General features: G+C 40.8%; 1 protein-coding gene across 9 annotated transcripts in view; it reads right to left on the reverse strand.

Moving 5' to 3' along the window:
- The window catches only part of LOC136445563 (extended synaptotagmin-2-like), a 55,915-nt gene extending 47,192 nt beyond the window's left edge, over positions 1 to 8,723 (reverse strand). For 8 of the 9 annotated variants that reach the window (XM_066443629.1, XM_066443631.1, XM_066443632.1 and 5 more), the window contains exons 1-3: positions 8,320 to 8,723; positions 3,623 to 3,664; positions 1,722 to 1,856 (exon numbers count right to left, since the gene is read on the reverse strand). In XM_066443629.1, coding sequence (XP_066299726.1) covers positions 1,722 to 1,856; positions 3,623 to 3,664; positions 8,320 to 8,697 — 555 coding nt within the window. In that variant the 5' untranslated portion in view covers positions 8,698 to 8,723. The remainder of the gene's footprint in view (positions 1 to 1,721; positions 1,857 to 3,622; positions 3,665 to 8,319) is intronic. The other variant, XM_066443633.1, reaches the window with a different exon arrangement.
- Between the last annotated feature and the right edge of the window lie 12,860 nt (positions 8,724 to 21,583).

Genomic DNA, 21,583 nt, shown 5'->3' on the forward strand with positions numbered 1-21,583 from the left:
GAGATGGTACAAACATAATCAACTTCAGTCTGTAGCTACTATGACAGACCTGCTACAATCCTGAAATACAGAGGCAGACTGTAAAATTATGGATCTGATCGCTGCAATGTAACTGATGATGGCAGTCTGCTACAGGTGAATTTAGGCTAGGGAGGATTTCATATCTCACCTCTGCAGTTTAATTATGGTAAGATATTGATTGAATGTAATATATTGTTCATTCATTTCACCAAGGGAAATTCAACTACTGGCAGTTTTAAATATGCCCTGGGGGAAAACCCCAGACATATAATGATATATATAAGCCCAGATATAAATTTTGTATGATCATGCAGAGTACTACATGTGCATGTTTTTGTGTAAAACAGTTCTTCTTATACATACATGTAAACTCAGGCTTTCAAATCAATATAGCTTGCAATACATCACAGCTCCACAAATAACATATACAGACCCATATTTGAGTTTGGGTCATTGTTTTGATTCTTCATCATTATGTTTTGGCTAAATATTTCTAGCCTATTACGTTATCGTTATTTCAGTTATTATCTAACTCAGGACTTCTGCTTGATGAATAGTTATATTTTTAAGTTAATTCCTGTATTATTTGTTATTATTTGAATTTCTATTGTTGCTATGTACTATCATGTAAGGGGTTGAAACCCCCAGGAATCGTTGAAAAACGCCGCCAGGCGATACTGTATTCCTGGTTAAATAAATAAAAAAATATAAAAATATTTAAAAAAAAAATAAAATAAAAAAATACAGACAGCCAGCTCTACTACATATGGGTTTATGTTCTGGTTCAGTGGATCCTGCTTAAACTCAAGATGTGAAACACCTTTTCAGCCATGGCTGCTCACAGGGAACTGACTCCAGTCTAGGATGACTGTGGTGGAAAATGAGCCACCTGTGCAGCACGGTCATGAACCTGACACTGTCTGTTTCCTACTAATCAATCTACAAACTGTCTGTTGGAGGGGGATGCAACTTACAAGACATATTTGGGATAGCATTCTTCACACTGAAGCAGCAACACATATAGCTACAGTGCAAGTAGAATCAGTCGGTGACATTTATACATAATTTTATTGGAATCACAGAAACATACCTACATTGTACCTGTATGACCATTGACAGACAAGTCAGAATCTCTCTGGGATGAAGTAAATATCACCTGCATAATTATACAGCTTGATCTGGAGTTCTGCAAGCACCCTGTACATGTACATGCTAGATTTCTTATAACACAGCATCAGATTTTTAGACTGTAGGATTTGAGTACAAAAAGGATGTCTACGAAAGGACATCATATTGAGAAGGTTGGGTCGTGTGGCGCAATGGTAGAGCGTTCGACTCAGAACCAAGAGGTCCCGAGTTTGAATCCTGTCATGTCACCGATCTCGTGCCCTTGGGAAAGGCGCTTTACACGACTTTCCTCACTCCACCCAGGTGTAAGTGGGTACCTGACTTCAGTTGGGGAAGGTTGTATTGAGGTCACCTGGTGGCGCTGAATGGCAGCCGCCCAGACCCTTGCGACAGTTCCACAAAATGCAAGTGTGGATTAGATATTATATATGTTGTGTAGTGTGTGAAACCTTAATATCCTGCATCAATTCAGTGCTAGAAAGGCTGCCATTGTGGGTAATTTCTGACCAATAAAAATAAAAACTATTATCAGTTGCAGAGCAAACAAGCAAACAAACAAACAAACAGCTCACCATGTCCCCCAGCATGATGTTGCTGAACTGGAATGACCTCAGCATCTCGTGTGAGTCTTTCACCACCGGTTCTACAGAGCTCCTCAGGATGTCTTCAACGTACCGACCGACGTACGGCCACAGCTGGGCTAGGATCTACACAGGAAATAAACAATAATAAACAAACTACAATGAGCAATGTGCACTACATACAGGCTCAACGTCTTCTTGCTTGATGAATATTATCTCAAACTTACAGTCTCATCCTTAATGATTACAAAAAATATCATACAAAGTCACTGAATTTTCAGCCATTGCTAAGCCTATAGGGGAGACTAAAGGGATTGCACCTGCGCCTAGACCCCACGATGAGAGACCTCCAGTAAAAAACATGGTTTAAACCATTGAAAATCCTTTTTTGGTTGGATTTTTGTGTGAAATCTGGGCACTATAGGAGTGACTGTGGTGGGATAGACTCTGTATTTGCTGAATCTGTTGAAATAAATGGTCATTCTCTACCTTGTGGGTTTTGGCACCCCGCTGATATAGTGGGATGTTCTGGGTGTCTGAAGCCTGTAGGACCTACATGTATCCAAGGGCTCTGATTAGGGGGGGTTATCTGGAGAATAGCCGTATAGAATTTGTCAGGGATGAATCTGATGACAGTTGACATAACTGGTTAGTATTTGAGGGTAAGTTATTGTAGTCTGATGTTTTGATTCCTGAGATATTGACACCTTCTTTTTCTTAACTTCCCCTACATGCATTACTGCCATTTATTGTAACCCTTTAGTCTCCCCTATAGCCTTCTTCAGGATGATTAATCCATCACTTTGGTCATGTGACCTGCAAACATGCATGTGACTGCAACTTGCACTGAATGCAAGACAAAGTTAAAGGTGAGCAGTGACTGAGGGAGGAGGGTGTTGAAACCAGAAATAGTTGACAATGTTTCTTCTCAATATTTTACAACATCTGGTAGAGACGCAGAAGCTGTGAACCGTTAAATTGGATTTGTGTTGCCTAATGTACTTATATATGTGCCCAGAAGCTGAAGACTCCCTGGAGTTTACTCAATCAGGCGTGCCTCTAGTCTGGCAGTCTGGCTGGGAGAGACGTTATTAACTTATAATATATATATGGGGGGGGGGGGGGATGGTGGGCGCCTACTGATTGTCCTTCAAGTTCAACATTTAACTTTGCAACATATTACTGTGTACATTTCGGTTGTGTAATGCACTTGAGTCTTGTAGAAAATACCAACTAGTCTTAACCTTCTCCCTGCTGACTAACTCTGTAACCAATAGGAAATCGGGTGCCAAACAGCTACTTAGACTTTTTAGTTAGAGTGCTAAAGGTTAATGATGAGAAGCCAAAGTACCTGTTTTTCAGACCTAGTATTACAACAATCAACATCATCATCATTCTTCCGAATTTTACTCTGGCGAGGTACAATCAATAAAGTCTGTTCAGGGATCAACAGGTTTCTAAAATCAGACCCGTTTTCTTGTCGAGTTAAGAACAAGTTAAGAATCTGTATTACTTGCTACTAGTATAGATGTGCAGCTTACATATAGCTGGTTCCATATTATGTACTCAAGTCAACAGTTATAATGCAGTTACTGTATGTACTACTGGCAGTTCAAGTACAAAAGTACACATTGGCACATTTCAACCACTCTTATTCTTAAGTACCATAAAGCTCTTCTAAAAAAGGGTGCAAAGTTCAAACTGACTAAGGTCTTACAGTCAGTCAGTGCTTCTGAGGAGTTGAATCATAAAATGGGTATTTCAATTGTCCTAAATCATTGACACAATGTCCAAAGGTTTCTCCCAAGGGCTGTTGAATGAAGATGGGCGCTGACCTTTGTACCATCTGGTGTGGGAAGGACTATAAGTTACCAGAGGAAGAAGTTCCTTACCTTGTTTAACCACTCCGCTCTCTCCACATCAGGGAAGTACACCTGAAACAGAACAATAAACATTATAATGATAAATTCCCACATCAATATACAATATAGTATATGCAGTATAGTCCATGCTCACTGTTCTCTGACTCAGTAAAGTTATTTATAGGGTTGCCTAACAAAACATGGCAATCTGAGATGGCAGGCTTCACCCCCTTACCCAAGGTGCTTTGCAACTCTCCAGTCCCACAGACAAAAATACCAGCACTGGAGATGTGTGGCAACACTTTAGGAACCCACAGGAACACAGACAGGAACACAGACAGAAACACAGACAGAAACACAGACACATGCGTACACAGACAAGCTAAAAATAACCCTACACTCCCTTGGGTAAAGTAATTAATGCTCAATTTGCTTCATCCAATCCCCAGGGACCCTTAGAACTAAACAAACAACTTTTAGATAGCGGTAGACAATTCCCATTACAATACATAATTGATATAATCTTTATGACGGACTTGTTTCACTATAGGAATTATAGGCTAAGGGTGGGACAGGAAAAAATATTGGCCTGGCCCAAACTGCAGTTTACCATGGTACAGTCAAACCTGCCTAGGCGACCACCTTTTCAACGCGACCACCTGGCCATGGCGACCGCTTTTTCTCGGTCCCGAAAATGTTCCCCATAGGCACAAGCATTAAGCTGCCTGCCCAAGGCGACCACCTGTCCAACGCGACCGCGACCGCCACGAATTGGGACCGCACAGAGCACAATCCCTGCCCATGGCGGCCGCCTAATGTTCAAGCTTGTGGTGACATCGGATCATTTTGCTGTCGGATTTCACGGAAATGTTTTCAAGACTTTGAAGGACAAAATAAGGACAAAAATATATGGAATAGTAATGTTATAGCATCGATTCCTCCATGAAGTGTTTTAATAAAACGTTTCCCCTATAGACACTGTAAACTGTAAAGACAAATGTTTGTGATGTTGTTGTGCCTATCGTAATCTTATAGTTTACCGCAAACTCAAGCAAGTTCAGTTTAAAATCAATTTTCAAAACGAATACGTAGTGCATGGCGTCAAAAAGTCAGATTTCACAGAAATTTCTATCTATATCTTGTATTTTCAACAAAAATGTGTCTGTATCTTGCTAAGTTCCGCCGAAAAATGACTTCGCGGCGGGCAAAACACCGGGCGAGAAATGTTGTTCCATGGTCCCGACGCCATCTTGGATTTGGCACGGCCCAGATTTGGCATACCGCTGACCTTTCTAAAACACGATGCTTTTGTGTATGAACATTTACGAATACTCTAGTTATTGACGAAAATTAATATTTTTTTCTTTTTATTTCCATGAATCTCACAAACCTTTATTGGAGGCTGGGCGTTCTGCTACACTGACATACCTTTCGATACGGTCGCATAGAGCTTGGCGGCGCGGCGCGACGAAATCACCGTTCCGTTTGCATCTTTAGTTGTCAGATCGAAAACTTTTTGACCCTTTTATCCAGCGGTCGGCGCCCCAAAAAAGGCTGGGGCCAGCAGGTGTTTTCTTGGGATTTGTCTTAGGCCTTAAAACTTCGATGATGTGCATGTGTGTGAACTATTTAATCTAACGTGTGAATGCGGGATGGTGCTGCGATCATCGAGGCAACCATTGTTTTGTAGTCAAAATTATTGCGAAAATGTGTACACGATTTAGCGGTGTACAATTATTACAATGGTAACGGAAAATGTAATTTTTGTAGCCTCTTTCTGTCAATGAGAAATTGAACCTGGTGGGGCTCATGCTGTCTAAATTCACATAATTTTCCATCCATCTACGTGGAAATCAACTGTATTTGAAAACCTCGACCTGGAAACATGTGAGTGGAATCCTCTTCATGGCGACCACCTGTCCATCGCGACCGTTTTTGTTCGGTCCGCCGGATGGTCGCCTTGGGCAGGTTTGACTGTACTTCTTATGTGTTGCCATGGTATCTGATTGATAACAAAAATGCTTGACTAGTTTCTTTCAACAATATACTTGTAGATTCTCTATACATGCATTCAACTGTTTTTTCATGTGGTTAAAATCTTATACTAGTAAATAAATTTGTACATGTATGTAAGTTCCCACCGTACCTTCTAATTTTTTATTATGCTTAAAAAGTTGATAAGTACTCATTCTTATGTATTTTAAACAAGTCTTAATATTGGTCAAACCCCCACAGTAATTGTAGCAGTAATCTTTTTGTTTACCTTGAGACAACATTTAGCAGCAGTGTGTGTTTGTACAAGGCAGAGTGGTCAGGACAGGACACAAACAGGGAAACAAGATAGCCAAACACACAGGGCCTTATAGTACACAAGCAATGTGCACTAACAGTAACACAAACACATAAGACCTGTTACAGTACACAGGGGGACTAACACAAACATAAAGGACCTGTTACAGTACACAGGGGGCACTAACACAAACATATTAGCACACAGGGGCTGATCTATATGAACTCTATGTTAAACAGACATAAGTCTATTTTTTTAAGGCTGAATAGAGAAGTCAGCTGCAAATTGATAATAGTTTTGGATAAACGCCAAAGAAGTTAGTCATACTCGGCCACACCTACCAAAATGTTAAAGTACATGTACATTTGTATTCCTTAAATTATCTTAAACCTAAGAACCAACGAATCAATTTGCCACAAAGACTTAACATCATCAAGCTAACTAGTTACTTCTGACCCCAAGTAACCCCAGTCCAGACCCCTGACCTTTCACCCAATAAGGGCATCCATGTATGTACATATCTGTGAGTGTCACAAATTCAGACTGTGGCCCAAAAGCTGGACATGGCTAATGACGTACAAGGACAGCTTTTGCCACTTTTACAATTAATAGTCCCATTCCAATGAAAATTATGTTGTATTTCTTTCTGACGCCTGCAAAATTTCCATTATTCTCTGCCTAGACTCAAAATACCAGCCTACAACCTACTCTCCAAGCAGAGGTCTGGCTGTGGCTTGACTTGGGCATCTTTCTAGGCGTTTTGATGGGCTTTCTTTTTTGTCAGGTTTTCTTATTGTCTGCAGGTTACAAATATATCATATGACAGTTTGTGTGTGTTTAACTTTATATGAGATTGTTGTGTTGGAGGTCTATTTACTAAGTAGACGGAATTTTTCAGTGTGGCGGTTATATATTCCAAATGCATGTTAGTAGAAGTTAACAGACAAAAAGGATTTGTACGCCCACCAGGTAGAAGACAAGTTTAATTTGCAACAGTCCTAACTTCCACCAGTGTTGAGTCACCGTGTAAGTTGTTGGTGTAACATAACATTATTACATGAATGCAGGTACAGTCAAACTGCCCAAGAAGACCACTCAGACACCGGTAAAATCTGGACTGGTGGACTGGTGGTCACTATGGACATGTATTGATAGGAAAAATTATCCAAGGGACCACCAAAAAGTGGTCACAATGGCCAGGTGGTCCTAATGTAGTGGTGGTCACTTTTGTGGTTTTGACTATAACAGAAAAGGGATTTGGAAGTTGGAACCCTGTATGCAAGCCACAGGTAACTGGCAAGTTTGCCACAGTTATAACTTTATCTCGCCAGGGTTGAGTTACTGTGTAAGTTGTTGGTGTAACATAACATACATGAGGAGTGACTCACCTACATAAAGAACCATGTTTACACATGCTTAAGTACACACACATGTTAACAATCAGCACAGGTAACTCTACACCACACAGGTGATGGCACACCTCACTTAGCTTTCACCTTTCGAACTGACTTCATTGATATAAACACAACAAACACGATTCCTTTTTGTGTAATTGCTTTTGTTAGTTAATTGTTTTCTGTATCCTTTTCTATGAATTTATTATAGATTTCTGTATCATCAAATTTCTGTTATGTATCTTGTGTACCAATTTTTAATCTTGGGCCCCCTTGGAAATCAACTATGCCTACAGTTGAAGGGGCTACCCATGGCCATGTTTTGAAGATCTATCTGTGTCTGTCTGTGTCTGTCTGTCTGTCTGTCTGACAAAATCTACAGTTCAACCAATAAGAGAGTAGCTACAGGTTGTACGACTTGTTTTATTTCTCCATTATCATTTTGCATTTCTATGTTATGACTGAGGTAGGCGGGGCTACAGAATCCCTCCATTCTGACCAATCCCACTAGAATTTTCATTTCTATGACTAATTTCATAAATTTGGTAACATTCTCCACTTACATACTAGGCTCATGACACTTTTTACCAATACTGTTTTCATCCAGTTAATCTTAAAAAAATTGATCAGCATTATAAACTCCTACTGTTTATGTTTTTCATCAACAAACATCTAAGTGAAAGTGAGAACTATTATCTAATCAGTATAAACATGGGCAGTCCATTGGCCCTGACCAGAACATCAAGGGCTCTAAAATGGGTTATCGACACACCTTACAGTGTGATGCTTTTATTGTCTTTGTCAAATATGTCTTCTGTTTGAATCCGCGTTTCCCTTTAATCGTGATAAATCTAAAGTCGGACGTGTTTTGTGCGATATGGGGGTTATCAGGAAGACGTTGAGTCGGATAACATTTCAATAGCGAATCTTGATAACCCCTTCGTGATCCTCGGTTTAATGACATTTAGGCACAGACAAAAATACAATGCTCGGTATGCAACCCTATAAACACATCTCACGAAACACTGATAACTTTCACTTACCCAAGACGGCAGGTCTTCAAGACGCGCCAAGACGGTCGCCTGCTCGTTCTGTGCCGCGTTGCGCGCCGTCTTGATCTTAAACTCCTTGGCTTTCTGTTTCTTCTCCCGCCACATCCAGACAAACAGCCCAAGCATGATCCAGCTGACGCTGAAGGCCCAGTACCCGACTAACCACACAACCACCAGGATCCCCAGCTGGATCGCGTACTTCTTTATCAGCACCAGCAGATCTTCGTTCACTTTCAGACGGCTGGGGACGGTGGGGGAGGGTTGTGTCTCTCCCCCCGGGGCCTGCCCGTCCCCCCCGGCGGCGCTGCCTGCCGTACCGCCCGCCGAACTCCCCGCTCCCTCCGCCCCGGACTCAGCACTGTCCGCCATGTTTGTTGGGCGTGCCCACTGTGTGGGCGGGGTGGGCCGGGATGCCTCAACTATCACCAGTCATGCGGAAATACATATCTCAAAATGTTCTCAGAAAAAAAACTCTGGAATGTTTTCCTAGCATTGAAACGCGGAATTCTATTGTTAGACGCGTCCAGTTTGCGCTATCTGGTATCAGAATGTGAAAATCTTATCGATTAACTAGGGAGGTCACAGTGACATTGACCTTCTACTAGATACCGTCATCCTGTGACGTCATCACCCATGTTTAGTATATACATCATGTACGTTGCACTATTATTGCCGAGTCGTATTGTATTCTTTTTAAAAGGCTAGACTGGTTAGATCAGAATCAGTGAATGTAGCAGATAAACGTTGTGTCTAATAAACCCCTATCATGAGGATGCGGAACATTGATATTGGTCTCGAAGGTCTAAAGTTTTATTCCCAGTCATAAATCTTCTTAATCTCACTCTGTCATTTCTCTCTTTCTCTCGTTTTATCCTTCTTCCTCCTCCCTTTACATCTGTTTTTTTTCTTTAGCTTTGTTTTTTCGTGTTAGCCTCAAGTCACCTTCTTGCAGCGTCTCTCAAATTGCATAACATTCAGGCATTTTATGCATACTTGCTGGTTTGAGCTAAATAAAGCTGTTGTCAGAATGCGGAGTCACGAAAACCGCGTGTTTTGTACAGTGGGTGTGACGATAACATTCCAGACATCCCTTGCGACATTTTGTTCGGATAACTCAAGCGATATCATTGCTATTTCATCTCTAGTTCCGCTTCCAACGGTTGACTGAAGTTCCCTCCGCTACTTAAACTAACCGAGATAGCCTCTGCAGGCTCCACAGGTAGTTGGAAAAATAGTTGCGAAATCGGCCGCAAAGGTAAGACAGCTAACATTCTAGAGGAGGCCGCGAACTGTATTCCCTGTTCAGCTGACTTCTGTGGCATATCATCTGTCTACTTGGCCAATTTCAATTACTTCCAGCGAACCATGTAGCCGGCTGGTAGAGGCTGCCCATTGGAGCCGAACTAACTGTAAACCGTCAGGTTTTATTTCAAACGGAGGAATGTTCACCGATCTCTTCATTCCTTCAAAGCGCACCGGCGAAAGGAAATGAACCATGGGAAATTGAAGGGAGCCAAGTCGCATCACCAGGCAGCTGTAGTAGTCCCAAGTATGCTACAAAATAAGAATAAATATCAAAATGAGCCGAAGACATACATCTGCTTGGAGATTAGGAAATTAAGTCTTCATTACGTCCATAGTAACGTTAGTTGTTTTCGTGATACTACTTATTCTGGACCGCTAGGATTCTGTAAAACAAATTCAGAAGACTGATACGGACTTTCCCGCCGGCAGTAAAAATTGACCATATACTGCATAGATTCCGGAGCTTTAAGGTCACAATTATAATTTCACAGCGCTTGTTCCCAACCCGGCGTGAAAAAGAGAAGCTATAGGTTAAGCGTAGGTTTTACATACAAGACTACCAACATGTGAAAACATCAATTCAAACGATCCGAAAAACTGGCTGAAAACCAACGCGAGGGCGGATACTAAACTCGCCCCCACCGACATCACGTGACGGAAGGTCTGAGTCACTGTCTGTAGGAACTGAGGAGGCTGAACATCACGAGGAAGCATACAGGGGATGTTCGGGGACTATTTTGGTTTTCATTAGTTGCTTGTGTTTCCTTTTTTCTTCAGCGAACTGCTGAAAACTTCGTGTCTGATAGCTGTTGTTTTTCCAACAGTCGTTGGGCGTCGCTGTTTAGAAAACTGGCCCACGCGCTTTGCAATCAGATTGCATTTAGTAGACAAATGTAAAGAGCGTGTGAACACCTTCGAATGCTTTAATTATAGTTTTGTTGTATAACTCTCACACAAAATCGGCCCTTGCAGTTCCAGTTTCTTCCCAAGATCAAGACTCCCAAAACTCATGATAGCATGTTCAGAACATGATACGAAAACAGGACGTTCCGATGCAGTGCCATAGAAAGTCGCTAGGGGACCCATCGGACGTTCCTTCGTTTGCTGCCACTATCTACCTACATGTATATTTCTCATTGGGTTTAGGGTGTAAGCAGAGGGAACATACATTTCGCATCAGGTTGAGTGTGTGGGGAAAGGGAACATCCACTTCACAAGTGTAAGAGGGAAGACATACAGCAATTCGGTGTGAAATAAAAACTCTATACCTGGATTCAACCTGTTTATTTCATAGGTTGTTGACAAAATAGATGAGTGCAAAGTATACAATGTGTTGCTCAGGACATGTTTGACATTTTCAAACCTTGATCTTAAAAAGTCACAGAAATACTCTTAACACTCAAAATCTAACCTATTGACTGCAAGTACGTGAGAGGAAAATTCTTTTGCTCTCGAAGCTCAGCGAAAGTGGCTTTCTAGGACAAGGTGGCCAGTCTTGTTCTAGAAAAGCCACAATACACGAAATACAAAAGCTATGTGAGAACAAAAGACTTTTATGCGAGGAATATAAAACAAGAAATGAAAGCCTATCTACAACAAAGAAACCGACTACGTACGTATAGACAAAATCTAATACAGTACACGCCATCAGAACACAGTACAATATTTGTACTTTGTAAAGGCAACATTCCCTAATGTCTTTCGCCTAGAAAGCAAGACAAGCAACTTGATAAAGGAAGCGAGTAAAGAAAAAAATTGTGCAGTGCAACTGGCGAAAAATCAGTTCACAGTTTTGTTACATTGATTTGTGTTTATATCAGCGCAACTAAAAACCAGCGCACCTTGCTGAGAGGTAACCAATCATATCAGCTACCGGTGCTTACAGTGCGCCACAGACATCAAAGGACATTGTTTATCAGCACAATTCTAACTCTAGCGAGTTTGTTCATCAGCACAATTCTAACTCTAGCGAGTTTAGGCATATACGAAGTTCAGCTTTCAGTATGCTCTATCGGACATCATTGTTATCTTCTACACAAAGCAATTGTTGCAAACGGTCATAAGTAGGACAATGGGTCATAAAAACGCAAACTAACCTTCAAATGTTCAGCTAAAAATGCTAAACTAAGAGTGTTAACTAAGCAAAAAAATGTTACCATCGAAAAATGCTAAGCTTAGAAAATATAGAGGCAGCTTAAGACAAAGGCATTTATGCTGAGTATTTGTGCTGTGTGTGTGTGTGTGTGAGTGAGTTAGTGTGTTTGTGTTCTTGTGTTGTTTCTGCTTGTGTTTGTGCGTGTGTTAGTGCTTTTGTCCGAGCCTTAGCCGTAAGTTGCCAAAATTTCTACCGGAATTTAACTTTAAACGGCTGAAAGCTGCTTCTACACGAGAAACAGGCACAATCAAAATCTACTACATTCAAAACCTATTGAACACACTTGACCTAAAAAAAGATGCGAAAATACACGAAATGTCACAGTACAGGCAAAGTGAGAATACAAAACTTAGGTCACTTTGAACCAATGCAAAGAACACAAACATTACATTACTGTCAGCCACCCCTGTACTGGAATGGCATGATAAAATCAAAATACATTCAGAACAAAGGCTGCTGACAAAGGGCCTCTAGCAGCATTAATTTCGAAACATGGTATTTGACAAAAAGATCAGACAGGAATCAAACTTGAAACGTAAACATGAAGAAAGCCGTGTATACCTAGCACTTGGCATTAAGCTTAACTACATGTACACATGTATCTAACCTGATATACATAGTGGCTATAAAGTTGTACACTTTACATATACAATTATATACATAGAATTAGAATTGTATGAATTAGAAATGTATAGAATTACATACATTATATAGAAGGTCATTCAAAAGAACTTCATCTACAGACCAGGTATGATATAGTTCTAGCGTATCACATTCTTCGTAGCTGATGGCAGGGGCGTGACAGGAAGTTAAGGATTTATGATTGTAATTTCAGTTCTAGGTCCAGCCTAGAAACGTACCATCCCCTCAGTCTACTTGAAGCATTATCAGCGGAGAGAATCACGATCTCTTGATGGATGGCAAGGTGTTGAATACGTTTTGATGACATCCTGAGTGATACTGCCAATAGGGGGTTAGGAAATTTTGAGAGTGACGGCTACTTCTACACACAGCGCTCCAGCCAATTTCTGCAGTATCTAGGCCTGCTATATGGCTGGTTCGATTGCTGCAACCATATCAATAACCAGAATTGCATTCGGAGCTATCACAAAGATCAGTCCGCCAGAAAACGGGGACTCCCCGATCCTGTTAGCCCATGACTACTTGGGTTCTTCAACCACCTGTCTTCCTTTCTGGCCATGTGCCGTCATCTTGGTTCGGGACCCAAGATTACGACACAGGGCATCTTGTTTAATGGTGTAGGTCCCCGACCCTAAACCACCACACAAGGCAGAAAAGACGACAGGTAGTAGAAGAACACAAGCAGCCATAAACTAACAGAACCAGAGAAGTCGCCATTTTCCAGAGGACTGAACACTGCAATAACTCCAAACACAACCCCAGCCATCGACACATTCACGGAAACTGAACCAGCCACATACCGGGTCTATACACTACAGAAACTGACTGAAGCACTGCGTGCAAAAGGAGCCACCAGTCACAAAACGCCCCCACCAGCAACATCACTCGGGATGTCAACAAAACACACTCAAGCACCCCACAAACCACCAAGAGATTGTGACTATCCCTGCCGACAATGCCTCAGGTAGACAGATGGAATCGTTAGATCAGTTAAAGCTATATAAATGCAACATCAGAAATCATTAACTTCCTATCATGCCAACGACAAATCAGACCCAGCCCATTTCTGCAAGATGTTTTCGTTTACACCGTTTCGACTCGTTTCAACTTTCGAAATAAGACATGCTAACACTTATCATTCTTGGTCGCTGACCACCAGGTCCTTTGACAGGGCGTACACACGAGCACCGGTCTTTCTGGCCGAGGAGATGGACAACTCTCATCAGCAACCGTGAACATTGATGCAGTTGATCTGAGTTTGTGGGCATCAACAGGATTTGCCGAAAGATGTTGTTTCCCAGCTTCTTGTAACTGCGAGAAATTCAAATCAAAAGCAATTTGACTAGACATTCAGACTAACGCCTTCTTCATAACGCAATGTCTGCAACACTAACTGGAATGGACTAACTGATCAAGAATGTTTAAAAACTCAATTTTATAATTGTTTAAAGTCGGCAACACTGGTCTGAACTTGTCGAAAACAGCAGTCAGGGTCAGGTTGAATGTACGTATAGGATGTACTCACAGGTGGTAACAGGCAGCAGTGCCATTTATTCCTTTTCCTCCAATCCCTTCAGGTCGGTACATCGCAGGGATAGAATGTACGTACGTAGCAGTTGCCTCACACCTTAACTGTTCCAAGTATTCTTCAAAGGCTGGAACATAATTTAAAAACAGTGTCAGGAAGATTTCGAGCACATATACAAATCGTTTACCTGATTACTAGGAGTTTACAAGTAGAAAGTAAAACGCTGCGAAACCGAGGACGCTTGAATGTGCCTAAGTTTGAATATCAGGCTCTATTCTCGACTTTGCTCGCCTTAAATTAATTCTTACATTAAGAATGCGATAGGTCTCCTCGTAGATAGACCCGTAGATTTGCTTGACGCCTACCATGTTTTAATGTGATGCGCTGGATGTTGACGCGAAGCGCCTCCCTCGGCCCCAGCGCCTTGCCTTCCTTGCCGCCTGCAGGCAACTCGGCTTACGGTACGAAGTCGGTAGAGGCGGTGGGTACATACGTATCAGCAGTTAATTCCTCACAACCGCTACAACAAAGAAGATTCAAATTCAATATCGCTGGTCCAACTGCAAGTGGAAACGTGACATACAATTAGAACTATACAACTCTGATAAACAGCAATGAATTGATACTGAATTCTACAAACAGTTGATTGTTAATTCTAACACAGAGCCTGCCGTCGTCTCACCGTTTAGAACGCCGCGGGTCTCCTCTAAGATCAGCCCGAGGTTTTCTTGACGTCTCCCCGGACGGTGAAGACGTTTGGCGCCTCCCTTCCCAGCTCTTTGTCGCGTGCGGACATCTCGGCTTACGGTACGAAGTCGGTAGAAGCGGTGGGCACACATACGTACGCATCAGCAGTTCGTCACCACCGCTGCAACAAACGCAGAAGGATCAAATTATGGCTGTGCAACTGCAAGTGGGAATTTCACATACAATTGATAAGAACTGGACATCTCCGATAAACAGTAATGAATTGATAAATTCTACAAACACTTAAAATTGCCATCGTCTTACCGTTTAAGACGTCGCGGGTCTCCTCTAAGATGAGCCCGGAGGTTTTCTTGACGTCTCTCCGGACGGTGAAGCTCCTACCCTTGCTGCGTGCAGGCATTTCGGCTTACGGTGCGATCCCTCTCGGGTATTCAACGGTCTTAGTTGGTTGAGTGTGCGACCGTGAATGACAAGACAATAGACTCGGCAAGCCAATAAAGGTGTGACTCAACGCAGGTGCGAAATTCACCTGCCACTGGACAACTTGAGAATCCTGACCTCCCATTGGTCTGAAAATGCACCCAGAGCCTTTTCATGATTGGCTATTTCTACTGATTGTATCAAAAATAATAAACAGTATTGCGATTGGTCCATTGGGAGAATCCTGACTTTTCATTGGGTAGAAAAATGCACTTTTCACCATGGATACTACACGCGAGATTATGGGAGCAAATAGCGGCCAACCTGTGATAGCGATTGTAAACAGTACTGCAGCTAGTCGGGCGAGGCGATGTGGCGTGGAAAAAGTGAGTCATAGTTCGTCGAAGTTACGAAATTAGATTTCAGGAATTGGTTGGGAGGGAAGGAATCGAAAAAGCAGTTGTTTCTACTCTGATAAGCTAAGGCCTGGCCGGGTTACCCCCTGCATTGCCCTCATTATAATATTGTAATGACCTGCTGTAGTATTAAAATGAGTCAAGGTGCTACTAGAAACTAATCAATATGCAATAGGTTGAGTGATAATTGCTCTAAAAGCACCACCCATTGCCCCTCCCTTCTTTTGCATTTGTTTACGAGCTAACTTCGCACCCCCTCCCCCGGTCCTCTACCATTGGGACTGTTCAACTGCATGTTAGACGGTAACCGTCTGGCTTTCAACTTGACATGTGTATTGCAATTTGAAATATATATTCAGCCATAGTTGCACATATAGCAAAGTCAACTTCGAAATAGACAAAAGGCATATATACATGCACATCCACTTTGGTAAGAACCTTGGTAAAGAAGAAATGTTGGTGACATTGTTTAAACATTAATTCTTTCATAAGTTACTGACAAAGGAAAATTAAGATTTCACAAAATACCATTAATGACTGAGAAACGTCTGGCAATATGTGAGATAAGAATCCGTGCTCAACCGTTAAAAATAGGGAAAATACGAAATGGTACCTATTTTGAGAGGCGTGTATCTAAATAGTATGTAACAAATAAAGTGGAAAATGAAATGTAACTCATCTGTGAATGATTCAAATTCTGTGTCGAAACAAGTAGATTATCAATGGATGTCTGAAATCCCTCAAGCATGTGTACGTTTGAAAACAAAATGGAAAAAATTATCGCACTCATCGTAATGAAATGTAAGATCAGATTTGTTTGTCTAAGCGCCACATGATTAAGAATTTTGTCTGTATTAGGTGTAAGAAGTAGGGAAATAAGATCGATGTATAAGTCTATAAAGTTCAATTCTCTTTGATGTATAGTCTACATTCTACCATAAAATGGTATTCATCCTCTTCTTTATCAAGATTAAAGCGTAGACATATTTGTTGTTCAGGAGGAATGTGCTTATTTTTTCCCAGCTTTCAATGTGTATTTCTTTACAGATCTGAAGGTTTGTGATGGCAGTCCTGTGCCTTATATTGTCAATATTCTATGCTAGTCTTCATTATAGGTAGATCTTATAGTCTCAGTTAGTTTACACATTTGTTTCCTAACAGGAGAGAGTGTAGCCTGGAATCCATACCCTCGGTGGCTCCCCGATATCTCTACGGCACTGTGAATGACCCCCACCCGCCCAGACAGCTTAGCCCGCTCGGGGTGTTGTTTACGGCCTTGGAAGTAGGGTATAGCGGAAGTAGGATGGCAGCCAGAGGTAGAAAGGCCATCAGAAACTGACTGGCCCGGTAAAACACCACTAAGCCGACCCTAGAGACTGGGACCAGGCTAGAGAGAGTGTGGCACATTTGGGCGAAGGCTTCATAATCATTACGTGCACGTGTTTGACTTGCGTGGGGAACATCTCTAATCCCGTTCTGGCTGGGAGGCCACGCACCACCCTCTCGTCAGTAAATGTAGGGTTTGTTCGCAGAATTCCAGGTGAATGGATTCAATTGGACAGGATTTAAAACCGAAGATTTCCGACCCATAAAGAATCATGGGCTTGACCCATGTATAAAAAATGTTTGTTTCTATCGATCAAAACAGACAAAAGGTGCATCGACTTTGTCTGATTACAGACAGGCAACATAGTTTCGCCTTCATTGTCTGTCCGGTATGTGTATTCATTCTCTCACCCTGTGCTTGTACATTACCGCTTATAATAATAATAATAATAATAGTCTTTATTGCATATTCCTGCCCAGAAGGGCTAAATGCACAGAAAACCACACGTGGTCTGTAAGGAGTATAAAGTAAAACATAAAATTGATAAAATGCTACATTCTAATATTAAGAACTAAGAACAAATATACAAAATGTGGGCTATTGCTAAACTAAATGATGATCACCTAGTAGTTTCTTCTCTCTTTTTGAAACATTTGGAAATATGACTACATACTTTGTCCATTATATGTTCGTTCTTACATGACATCAGGTATATAAAAGTGTCCTGTTTTGACATATTTGTACATTTCTTGTCTAATTCTATTATCTTAAACAATGATTGCCGTTCATCTTTATATAAGGAACAATCAAGTAAAAAGTGGGTTTCATTTTCAACATATAAATCGTCACAGAATTCGCATGTTCTATTATTAGGAGGGGTACGGTTTTGCCTTCCAGATTCTATGTGTAGGGAGTGGTCACTGATGCGAAGTTTACACATCGCTCTGCGATGTTCGAAGTTTGCAATGTTTAAATATGCTTCTCTTTCATAGATTTTTTTGAAAGTTTTGTATGTTCTTAATTTGTTGCCTTGGTTTTCTCTTCGTCCTTTAACGTGTAATTCTGAATTAAATTTTTGGATGTAAATATCCTTCAATCTTTGTTTTAGTTCATTTAAATGAGAATGTGTGTTTGAGGGACCGTTAATGTATAGGTAGGCAAAACCGGACTCCTCTAACATTTTTCTTACATTAGATAACCAGCAGGGTGTTTTTCGGCGATCTAGATCTTGTTGTACCATATAAGCTTCGTATTGAAGACTGTCTGTATGTACTTCGTTAACTAATCTAACATAGTAACTATACATTCTGCTTTGAGCCTCTATTTGCAACGGAAAACGACCCAGTTCCGCTCTACATGCAAAGTTACTGGCGTTCCTCCGAGCACCAAGGACATATTTACAGAATTTTAAATGTGCAGTTTCTATCGGAGATTTGTCATTCATATTACTGTTGCACCAGACTTCAGATCCATACAATAATATCGGTACAATACATGTGTCAAACAGTTTACAGTGCAGTGATACAGAAGATCTAGTCTCCCCAAGCGTACTTCTGATGTTATACATTGCTCTTAAGGCTCTCTTTTGTAGATTTTTCGTGGCAGCGCTAAATGTACATCCTGTTGTAAACATAACTCCTAGGTAACAATATGATGAAACTATCTCTATCTCTTTATTACATAGTGAAAAACTAAGATTATTGAATAAAAGGCCTCTTCTGTTAAATACTATAATTTTTGTTTTCGCCAGGTTGACAGTTAGCTTCCATTGTTGGCAATACCGGCCAAGAGTATTAATTGCGTTCTGTAGTCCCTCCTTACTTTCCGATAGTAAAACAATATCATCAGCATAAAATAGGCTATTTACTTTCGATAGTTGTAAAAGGGGGGCGTCTAGGTGTTTCGCATTTAGTTCCTCTATGAGGTCACTTATGTACAGGTTGAATAAGGTGGGGCTTAGAACGCAACCTTGACGTACACCAATTTCAACAGGAAAATTTTCAGTCAAGCCCGTCTTAGTTTTGACACTGGCTTCGGACTGGTTGTATAAATCCTTGATTATATCAAAAAGTTTTCCTGAAATGCCATTGGAAAGAAGTTTGTACAATAGCCCCTCGTGCCAGATGGAGTCAAAGGCTTTTGACAAATCTACAAAGCAAGCAAATAAGCGTTTTCCAGATTGTGTGTATTTAGATATAAGAGTTTTCAGTATGAAGATGTTATCAGATGTCCTGTAATTTTTTCGGAATCCTGTTTGGTTTGGTTTTATGATTTCTTTTTCTTCTAGGAAGGTTGACAATCTTCTGTTAATTATTGAGGAGAACAGTTTTCCTAAACAGCTTGAAATGGCGATTCCTCGATAATTGTTGGGGTCATCTTTTCGCCCTACTTTGAAGATGGGGACAATATAACTTTGGGACCATGTTTTGGGGAAGGTTCCTTTCGAAAATGTGCTGTTAAATAGCCTTAGTAAAGGGGAAAATAAGATTCTTTTTCCTGCTTTAAGCATTTCATTGATGATCATGTCGTCCCCGCTGGCTTTTTTGTTTTTGAGGGCTTTTATTGCATCATTGATTTCTGATGCAGTAATTGGATTATCTAAAGGTCCTGGACTTGGTTCACATTTTTGTAGTGCCTGGAATTTATGAAGAATTTCCTTTTCAAAATTAAGATCAAACGTTTTTTGTTTTAGTCTGGATTTGCTGTGTATAGTTCTGAAGTGTTCTACCCATGTGTCGGCCGGTAGGTCTTCCTGAGGTACCGAGTTGGTCTTTTTGAGTTCGTTAAGTAGGTTCCAGAAAGCGGTCGGATTATTTTCTTGGAGGTTTTGAAGGCGCATTAGATAGTTGTTTTCGAATTCTCGTTTGCATTTTCGAACAAGTTTATTAAATTCTTTCTTTTTCTTAAAATAACTACCTCTTAGGGATGGATTTTTTGGGTTATATAATAAGCCTACGGGCATGAATATGCTAGAAAAGGAAGGGAAAGAAAACATTTATAGCTGAGTCAACAAGTCCTGATCATATCATCTCTGAGCAGATTCGGCAGTCAAACTGGTTTTATGCTGTGCCCTTTTCACAGATTATCCTTATGCTGAGGGCCACATAACAAATATCGGATGAAAACACACACGCTCTGTTATAACAGAAACTGAGTTTACCACGCCGTGTTTGCGTTGAAACGCATGAGACGACAACAGTCTCCAGGCTTCCGTGGATGTTTTCTATTGTTACATAAAACTTTGTTGTTGTTTAGTCCGCCATATTGAATACATTGTTTGCTTGGCTTCTGTCATGCTTCCTTTATCTTTGTTTCAGAAAGTAGAAAACTTGAGAACTCAGAGTGGGTTGTCTTCTTTTCGAGTTCTGGTTAATCTTGTGCACTGCTGTTTTATGGAAGCCGGCTAGCCCCGGTTTACGGCCTTGGATTAAATTACGTTGCCAACTACGTTGGCGGCGAAACTACGATGGCTGCGAAACTCTAAATGGCAGCAGTAAGAAGACAATCTGACAGAAACGGGTCAATATAGCAGACTGGGCCCGGTAAAACACACCTAAGCCGACCCGTAGAGACTGGTGACCAGGCTAATGGAAGCCAGTAATTCTAATGTAATAGGCTATGGTGAAAACGAAACGTCCAGAATGTCCGAAAGTAATGTCCGAATCTTATCCATTTGACAAGTAGAGATTGAATTGTATTAAAATATTGCAATACTTTGTTGTATAACCTTCATAAACGTAGTCTGTGGCATTCTCAGATCATGGTACATGGACACAGTTGGAAAAATTTCAGTTGACTATTTTTTATGCCCTTTTGAAAGTTCACATAGTTCAGGATCATCAACTCCTTTTCTTGTCTCAATGATTATTTTCCAAAGTGCTTTATTTTAAACAAAGAACTTGCAACCAGGCATTTTAGGCCATGAACAAGGACGGAGGACCAACTGAAGTGTTCCTGACTTCATGCTATGCATAATTATAGGTGAATGCAGGTAATTACTTTGGACCGAGGTGCTAAAAACAATTAATCTATTGATATTTATGCGCCTGTCAACATGACGGATGTGGTTGTCAAGTTGATTGATAGGCAACAAACAGAAAAAGTACAGAATTTAAGCATGTAAACTTTAAAGGCATAGACCAGCTTGGATATAAAAACATATGAAGTTGAAATTGCGTGCAAAGAATGTACAGGAAGTGTGTTTGCATGAATAACTACCCGTGATAGCCATTTCAATGTCGGGAAGTTAGCTGTTGGCTCTTGAACTCAAAGGGTACCCCCTAAATCTTATCAAAATGGCAAACTTTTGTTTATTGCAAATGATCTAAAGAATGTTCTTATGTTTTGTACAGTTTTTCCGAAAGTATGCTGTTGTCTGTGTATCGTGTAAAAATTTTATTCCTGTTAGCCATCGGCATCAAGCTGGTCTAGGCCAGTTTTTGTCAATTCAGAACAGGCACAGTTCTTCACTTATTGCAAAAATATCATGGTAATTATCGTTTAATCTGGGACATATTTGGGATACGTGGTATCTCTTCTTCACTTCTGCCAAATTATAAACAATTTGACCATACAAAACTTGAGATATTGACGATTTCCTACCAAGCCCACAATGCAGTCTATTATGGTCTTAACCACGCCTTATGACACTAGAGTATAGCAAAGATTCATGCTCTTCACTTTAGCCGAGCAAAATTTTAATAGTTTTAAACCAATGACAACTTCTGCATCGTGAACAACACAAACAGCTCGGG

The sequence above is a fragment of the Branchiostoma lanceolatum genome, chromosome 12 (genome assembly GCF_035083965.1).
Source record: "Branchiostoma lanceolatum isolate klBraLanc5 chromosome 12, klBraLanc5.hap2, whole genome shotgun sequence".
Classification (NCBI taxonomy): Eukaryota; Metazoa; Chordata; class Leptocardii; order Amphioxiformes; family Branchiostomatidae; genus Branchiostoma; species Branchiostoma lanceolatum.